Source organism: Pteropus alecto, unplaced genomic scaffold (genome assembly GCF_000325575.1).
Source record: "Pteropus alecto unplaced genomic scaffold, ASM32557v1 scaffold16, whole genome shotgun sequence".
NCBI lineage: Eukaryota > Metazoa > Chordata > Mammalia > Chiroptera > Pteropodidae > Pteropus > Pteropus alecto.
The window spans coordinates 3,298,034-3,307,002 of record NW_006438867.1 but is presented as its reverse complement, the minus strand read 5'-3'; the positions used below and the strand labels follow the sequence as shown (position 1 = coordinate 3,307,002).

Sequence of the window (8,969 nt, the reverse complement as noted above, 5' to 3'; positions counted from 1 at the left end):
CACTCTGCTGGGAGGCAGGCACAGTTCTGAGAGACAGGACGGCAGGCAGGGGTCAGCCCTACCTGAGAGACGAGTTCACAGAGGAAACCCGGCCAGCATGCAAGGAGCTCAAGCACAGTAAAAGAAAGATCGCAAACTCAACAGCCAGGTGAAACGGAGTGAACAGAAGAGAAAAATACAGGACTCTGTTTTAGAAGGCATACTATTCTCTAAGATATTAAGAAAGGGGCGCTAAAGTTATCGGTAGTGTTATGTATTTCTTTATCTTGGGGGTGAGTACAAGAGAATTTATTTTATTCTCAATATACATGTTATAAATATTTACTATGTAATTGGATATTTACATATTTAATTACTGTTTGCGTTGATGTCTGTTGACCAATCTAGTGGCCAGGTCCAGACTGTGTCGTTCACGCTTCGCGTCCTTCCTTCCGATCGCTCCGCCATCAGTGGAGTCTCACTTCAGTGAGTCTTTCGGGTCCTCGTGTACCGCCCAGCGCGCCGACACCAGCCTCCTTGACCCATCGAACCCCACGCCCGCTCCCACCCGGGTCGGCACCCTCCCCCTTCACCTTCCGGAATTCCTCTCTGACTTGCTGTTGTCTCCATTTCCTCCACACTTTTGCACCCCAAGACTGCAGAGACCCCTCGCTTCCATCCCCCACTGGCTCCTCCGGTTCTCCCACTAAGGTGTCGACTTGCCGATCCTTCTGACACAGTCTCTTCATGCAGCTTATTCACCAAATATTCTGATTTTCTCTTAATTTATATGCAGCTTTTTTGGGGGGGTCCTTGCCACACTCTGTGCACGTACGTTTGCCCTTCTTCACGCTTGTCATTATCGCGCGACGATGGTAAGCCTGCTCAAGGCGAGTCATTTCAGGTGTCCTCAGCAGCTCCAGGCTGTGCCTCATACCACCGTAGACTCGCAGCTCTCACCTCACTCGGGAGAACGCCTGTCACGTAGAAAGCAGTCATTCCGAGCTCGTGAAAGCACTTGCCAGTGAGAATGCTTACGGAGTATAGTCGGCCGGACTTTTCAGCTAGATTTGACTTTATTAAGTCAAGTGGAAAATTTAAATGGCCATACCTTCTTTTCATCATCACTTAACCCCCTCCTCAAAGGCAAAGCTTATGAGCCCATTTTGTTGGAGATTTGGGGGGCACGAGCATGGCTTTTAAAATTAGAAAATTAGATAGCTCTGGGTTCAATTTGTGCAAGTTATCGCCTTGCAAAGCCTCGGGTTTCTAGGCTGTAAAATGGAAATAATAACAGTTCCTATTTCATATGACTGTTGCCATGTGAATGCCTTGGCAGGCTTGGCGTGTGCTTTATAACAATAACCAGGAAAAAGGGAATAGCTGTCACCACCGTCCTCATGTAAGCACATCACATTCGTCAGTTCATCCAGGCATCTGAACTACCTGTGTAGTAGGTGTTTTACAGATGCGGAACCACAGAGAAGTTAAGAAGCCGGCTCATGGTCACACAGCTAGTAAATACCCTTAACAAACATTGATGATTATTGTTTTAAATGTTCGATTGAATGGTGTAGCCCTTCATTTCTGCCACTGGCCCGTAGTGACTCACTGCCATTGTTTTCTCATAGGTGACTATCCTGCACCCAGGGCTGTCCTCACGGGCCACGACCATGAAGTTGTCTGTGTTTCTGTCTGCGCAGAACTTGGACTCGTTATCAGTGGTGCTAAAGGTCAGAAGGCATTTCTTTCATTTTAGGCCTTTTAAAACTGTACCATTTCCTTAAGTTAACCATGAGTTATGATTTCTTTCCTTTAGGAAGCTCTCGATGGGTAAATGTAGCCCCTAGGTTCTCTGCAGCTGTTTAGTTGTATTATCAGTAATTACCAGGACTGATAGATAGATAGATAGATAGATAGATAGATAGATAGATAGATCGATCGATGTACACACACATATATGTACATTATGTATACATGTGTATATATATGTATATATGTACATATAAATTTTTTTGAAATATTTTGTGGTCACCAGCATTCTAGCCAGAACTGGTAAATGAAACTGCAGCACTTCCCACATGATGCAGCCATTAAAACTAACACATAAAAGACAGAGGGGGAAAAAGGCGGGAGGAAGATTCCTGTGATGCTTCAGGGGCCATGGGAGATCTCCCGCTCATCAGATACACCTCCCTCAGGATTCACCTCCCCCAGGTCCTTTCTTCATAAGACTAGGGACTGTGTAGAGTCTGGTGGGAAAGGAAACATGGTTCCTTGTGTGTTTTTTTGTTTTGTTTTGTTTTGTTTTAGTTTTTGTGGCAGAAGTGTTGTTTCAGGAAGTCAGGAAACTTGGATTCTAATTCTGGCTGTGAAATCAGTTCTCCATGGGAAGACTCTACGGCAGGAAGGAGCCTGATCTTAGGGGAAACTGAAAGAAAGCTAGATGAACCGAGTGTAGTGAGGCTGCCACGGAGTTAAGGAGAGGGAAGGCTGAAGAGGTGAGAGGGGCCAGTGGTGCAAGGATTTGTGATTTCTATTTTAAGTACAGTAGGAAACCATTGATGTTTGCTAAGCAAGGTGATGAGATGATCAGCTATGGTTTTTAGGAGCTTATTCTGGTTGCTTTATGGAGAATGAATATAATAGCCGAAGGGAGGAATAGTGTTTTCTTCATTTTCGTATCTAAGAGCAAATAACCCAGAGATAGACATATAGTATATTTTTAATAAATGTCTTTTTAACTTAAAAAAAAAAAAGTAACAATATATGTAATGTTATTCTAACCTATAAAGGAAAGGAAAAAAAAAAAGGAAAATAAAAGACACGGTAGGTATAGGGAAAAAAACATTAATTTTCTATAAGTAGTGGATGATATTAAAGGCGGCCACTATTTTTTTCTCTCATTTTTTGTATTTTCTATAATGCACATCTGTTACTTTAGTAATTAGGAAAAATTAGGTAGAGCTTTATGATGTCACTTGTTTTGTAAAACATGTTTCTACTTCAATCAATTGAAAATAAGAATGTAATTTGTCTACAGTTTTGGTGGGGTTTTTTGAGGGATGTGGGAGAGGTCATACCAAACTATATTAACCAATTATTTTTATGAACTTGATTAGTAAATTTATCAACACAGTTTCTACCAGAGGAAAAAAGCAATTGGGACAAATAAATCATACCCCATACTACTTTTTATACTCCTGCTTCACTATTCATTTATTTAAGAGACAAAAATTGTTTCTATAATCTGAATTACTTTATTAATTTTTAAAAATTTTGCCTTTTACATCTTATGTATAAACTATAGAAAAGGTAGAACTTATTATTTAATAGTAATATATTTATGTCATGCAATGTTAAAATTTTGAAAACACTAAAGAAAATTAGCAATTGTTTTGATGATTCTAAACTTCAAAAGAAATTTCTAAAAACACATTAGGAAAAAACTCATGGGACATCTAGTCTTTTATTCTCACATAGTCTATGAAGTATATCTTTCTTTATGAAGATTATCTCATGATATCACCTAGGTAAAAGTTTTGGATGGTGTGCATATTATTTAACAGTTCTCTGTATTCATTCTATTTAAATATAATATCGGTGCTTGGCTCTTGCCAGCATACTTTTCTTTTTTCCTTTTTTCCAAATTTCTTTCAACAAATCCGAGTGTATACCCAGGTACGGTTTGCAGATCTGTGAGCGCTAGTATGTGACTTGTCATCCTCAATGACTCTGGCCATCGATACCCTCCTTTCTGCAGAGGGCCCTTGCCTTGTGCACACGATCACTGGGGATTTGCTGAGAGCTCTGGAGGGACCAGAACACTGCTTGTTCCCGCGTTTGATTTCCGTCTCCAGCGAAGGCCACTGTATCATATACTATGAACGAGGGCGATTCAGCAATTTCAGCATTAATGGGAAGCTTTTGGCTCAAATGGAGATCAACGATTCAACACGGGTAAATCTGCGTGTTCAGTGCTAAATAGAGATTGAAGCCAACAGATTAAAGGTTTTATATTACATGATGCATAATGGAATGTTGCTGGTGTCCGGTGTAGATGGCTTCTTTGAATGAACCCAAAATTTACTGAATCTCAACTAATTAACTCAGTGAACTAGACTTTGCAGATGATAGCTGTTTGACTAGAGGTTAGACCCTGAAGATTTTTCTTAAACTCCTTTTACAAATAACTGTTTCAGCACTGTACCCTCTGACAGTAAAAGTGAGTTTATTGTAAAAGAATCTTATCTTCAGAACCCTAGACCAAAATTATATCTACTGAATTGCCCTTCAATCCCAAACGAAGTGTAATTGCTGGTTTATCATTATTAAAAACACCATCGAAATGTGCTTCTGCCATTTGTTCTAAAAGTCTTGACATTGTTAGTATTCAGGACTTAAAACATCACGTCAGTTCACTCTTGGTCCTTTCTGGATTAGATCAATAATATGCTCTTTGGGGCCAAGGTTATTTTGTGACCTAAATTGGTTTTAATAAGATCCTTTGTTCATGCAAGAACTTTCATGAATTCCGCATAGGAAATTCGGACTTTAAAAAACTTGGACTAATGGCTGAAAGTAAATAACAATTACAAGGGAACGGCATTGAATGTTTTCAATAGTGACCACTGACCGTTTGGGAAACACTGAGAGAAATGGTTGCTTTTCTGCCTTTCTTGAAGGCCATCCTCCTGAGCAGCGATGGCCAGAACCTGGTGACTGGAGGGGACAATGGCGTGGTGGAAGTCTGGCAGGCCTGCGACTTTAAGCAGCTGTACATTTACCCCGGATGTGACGCCGGCATTAGAGCGATGGACTTATCCCATGACCAGAGGTGAGCCACAGCAAGGGAAAATGCCATCGCTTGAGAACTGTCGTGGAAAGTTCCTTTCTAGCAGGGGCGAAATGTGTTGTGAATAAGATACCAGCATCTCGACGGAAGAAAGACTAGTACAGAAAAGGGTAAATTGAGGAGAGGAGGAAGTACTGTAAGAAAGGATTCTGGTAAGAAGAAAACAGAGGAAGATGATGAGGGGGAAAAAAAAAAGGGAGAAATGGGTCTGAGAAAGAACAGGCTTCTCTGTTCGCAGGTCCTCAGCTGGTCTCAGACAGGCCTGCCTGGCTCACATACTTTTCAGCAGAGGCGAGAGGTGAGCTCCCGCTGGGGTGTACCTCCAGCTAACCAGGTCCCAGCAGTCCACAGCAGCCTCTGTTTTAAGAAATACAGGGCACTCACTCTTTACTTGAAACAATCCTCGCCCCAGTTTTCTTACTCACATATTTCTTAGTCATGTTATTTATTTTCTGCGTTTCCCTAAGACACCATCATCTTCTCTCGGGAAGAATTAATATGAGTGCTAAGTAATTCATATGATTTTCCATTGTTCCTCAGTTTGCAACAGGTTTAGCCATTTCCTAAAATTCATCTTTGGGTTTATTACAAAGTGAAAAAAAAAATATTCGGAATGTTAAGTCTAAAATTTGTGAATTTTAAAAATAAAGTAAAACTCTATCATTTTAATATGGAATGCAATTTCTCATTTTTTGCTATATTTTTAACAGAAAAATTTAAAAAGCTTATTAGCCAGCTTTTTCAATCGTATGTATCCTCTTTATAAGAATAGTGGTTTTAAAATATTATAAATATTAAGGTTTATATAACAAATTTAGCAAAGCATCTTTATGATACAGTAAAATAGTACCGAAGTCATCAGGAAAAAATGGTGTCATTTAATTTAGTCTGGGGAAGGGATATGTCATCTACGGCTCAGCCTATTTTTAAAGAAAGTTTAAGCAGATTATTTTTCGATTGTTCCAAAATGCTGTAGTCTGTATTCACGATAAATGAGAGCGGTTTGCTGGATAATTATTTGCATATATAGGGGTGTTTCTAAAGTATTTGGAATAATTTGTATTCTTATGGAGTTGAACTATTCTCCCTGATATTCTTTTTCATTTATGTATTCACGTTGCAAACATTTGCTACCACCATCGCGGCTTAGGCTCTGTGATATGTGATATGGTGACACATAACGAGATTACTGACCCTGGAGAACTCAGATCATCATGATAACTGTGCATGAGGGAAGCAGGGACAGAATGACACAACTGACCTATGCGGGGAGCGGAGAGGGCAGGAAAGGCTCTGACTAGGCATGGAGAGGAGGGAAGATCAGAGAGTGAATTCAAAGTCGCAGTAGTGCCAGGATCTCCGAAGAGGAATAAGGAAAGATACTAATCAAGTGTCTGTTTCCTTATAAAACGCAAAAATAATCTCATTTTTAATTTCAGTTATTTTTATAATTCCCTGATATGTTGGAACACGCACATGCACATACGTTATAAACTGACAGATACACATATATTGAGGGTGCATACACCACGGTGCTTATCTGATACGGTGTCCAATCCAAAGTTAAGCAACACGCGGTCTGGCCACTCAGGTGTGTGTGGAATAGATTCAGCATCTCTCAGGAGGACCAAGAATACATTTTAATCCTATCTCAATGAACACAAAACTAAGACCTGGTGAACTCTGAGATCATGAGACTGTCTAGTGTAGAATTAGCAACCACATCAGTGATTTGTGTCACTCTTAACTCTCTCTCTCTCTCTTGCTTTTCCAGGACTCTGATCACTGGCATGGCTTCTGGTAGCATCGTAGCTTTTAATATAGATTTTAATCGGTGGCATTATGAGCATCAGAACAGATACTGAAGACAAATGAAGAACCAAAAGCCAAGTTAAAGCTGAGAGCACAAGCGCTGCATGGAAAGGCAATATCTCTGGTGGAAAAAACTCGTCTCCATGGACCTCCGTTTGTACATTCCATCACACCCAGCAATAGCTGTCCATCGTAGTCAGCAGCCATTTTACTTTGTGTGTTTTTTCACGACCGAACACCAGCTGCTCCAAGCAAGCTTATATCATGTAAATTATATGAATTAGGAGATGTTTTGGTAATTATTTCATATATTGTTGTTAATTGAGAAAAGGTAGTAGGACGCTTCACAAGAGACTTTTGACAATTCTGAGGAACCTTGTGTCCAGTTGTTACAAAGTTTAAGCTTTGAACCTAACCTGCATCCCATTTCCAGCCTCTTTTCAAGCTGAGAAAAAAAAAAAACAAAAACACGTTTGATACTTTGTACATCAGATGCATCTTATTTAAAGGGATACTTTTGTAAAAGTAAAACCTTGTATAAAGAACAAAACGTTTCTTAATTTTATTGTGGAGTTACAACTTGCATGTTCTTTATTCCTGATGTCTTGGTGGAACAGGTGCATTCACACTATGAAACAGATCTGTCCAAGGACACAGCTTGTATACAAGGGTTGAATTGGTAATTTTTGACATTTTCACCAAAATATGGTTTGCACTTTTTAATCTAAATTCATCCCTTCTAAGTGAAATTTGCTCACAAAGCATTTGGATACGAAGCCATTATTTGCCATTTTTGGTACTTATACGAAGAAAATTCAGCCCTACCCTTTATAATTTGAAGACACAGCAGAAAGGGGGCTTAGGGATGAGGTCCTGGTTTTTATTGTATAAATAGGAGTCACGATCATTAGTTCCATAGTAACGACTTCCCAGCTCCTGGATGTTTCTTCCAGAGTCATCTGCTGGCTTAATGTGTGCACGTTAGGGAAAGAGAATCTGATGCTTTTTTTCATTGTTGTTTCTTTGTTTTTCTCTTTGGTTCTTGAATAGCTTAGTTTCTTTAATAACAGGTTGGACTTTATTATAACGATAACTGAAGTTATTCTTTTAGGTTCTTGTGAAATTCTCACCTAAAGCCACATTCTTCGCCTAAGGCACTTCATCTTTTACGATATAAAATGATGGCTAGCAAATGATTTTCCATACATTGTACTGATCAAGCTATACACCCAGGGGTATATACACTTTATTCATGTTTCTTCTTTGTATATTTGGTGACTATTGTCATAGATGTACATATTGTGTCGGTAGGGCTATGAGGCATGTTACAGGAATGTGATTTTCTCAGAATTTACACTCACTTGCAGTCATTTATTTAAAAAAGATAAAACAAGATAATGGGTTCTTTGTATTGGCACTTTGCACCAGATACATATCATTATTTATTGATGTGATTACTTATTTGTTATTCACCTTGTACTAGTAAGTTTTAGCACTGAATTCCTTCTTCATTGTTGTTTGTATTTATGAGATTCTGAAATTCTGGGGAATCAGCGTAATGATTAAGTTATTCATCACCAGGCTGTAAGCAATATCTTGAGTTTATAGCTTAGAATTGGGAGGACACTGAACATCTGGAAGACAAGTTCATTTCATCTTGAGATCATGGTGAAATATTTTGGATATATAAATTCCTTAAGCTATTGTAACCATGTTTTATTGCAAAGATGTAAAATATGCCAGATGTGTGTGAGTTGGAAATCAAAAAAAAGAAAAATAAAATATGCAAAGAATTCACTGATTGTTTTACACCTCATTGGACACTTCACTTACATGCATTCATTATGTCGTCATACAAGTTTAAGAAATGAACTTCACCTCGTATAAAGGCCTGCAGCGTCTAAAACATGAAATCGCGTCCTAATGAGGTTCTGTCATTTGCTGAAACACAAGCCACCCTGCTTGGCCATCTGGCAGGGGTTTGGGGCAACGGTGACCGGAGAGAATCTGCCTTTGTCATTTCTTCTGCCTAATCCACTTTTGGGGTTATTATTATTATTATTATTATTATTTTAAAGGAACTAAATTCAGGTGATGGTGAAGGATATAATTGCTCATTACATGAATGTTATCAAATGGTGGTATTTTTATTTGAACCACACTTTGTAGAATTTCTCACCGACCGAGCATGAGACAGGCGGGGCCTGACAGACCTGGAGAAGCGGGGTGGCTGCCACCGAAGCAGGGCGGGCGGCTGGAGCAGTGCTGAGGGTGCTTCAGTAATTCGGATCAGCGGGGCATTGGGGACAGCAACCCAAGCAGA

The 8,969-nt window shown here is 39.5% G+C and overlaps 1 protein-coding gene across 8 annotated transcripts in view; it reads left to right on the top strand.

Moving 5' to 3' along the window:
• NBEA (neurobeachin) overlaps positions 1-8,443 on the top strand; it is a 557,443-nt gene extending 549,000 nt beyond the window's left edge. For all 8 annotated transcript variants that reach the window (XM_025049493.1, XM_025049492.1, XM_025049491.1 and 5 more), the window contains 4 exons: positions 1,611-1,712; positions 3,743-3,939; positions 4,665-4,816; positions 6,609-8,443. In XM_025049493.1, the coding sequence (XP_024905261.1) occupies positions 1,611-1,712; positions 3,743-3,939; positions 4,665-4,816; positions 6,609-6,699 (542 nt within the window). In that variant the 3' untranslated portion in view covers positions 6,700-8,443. The remainder of the gene's footprint in view (positions 1-1,610; positions 1,713-3,742; positions 3,940-4,664; positions 4,817-6,608) is intronic.
• The last annotated feature ends 526 nt before the right edge of the window (positions 8,444-8,969 follow it).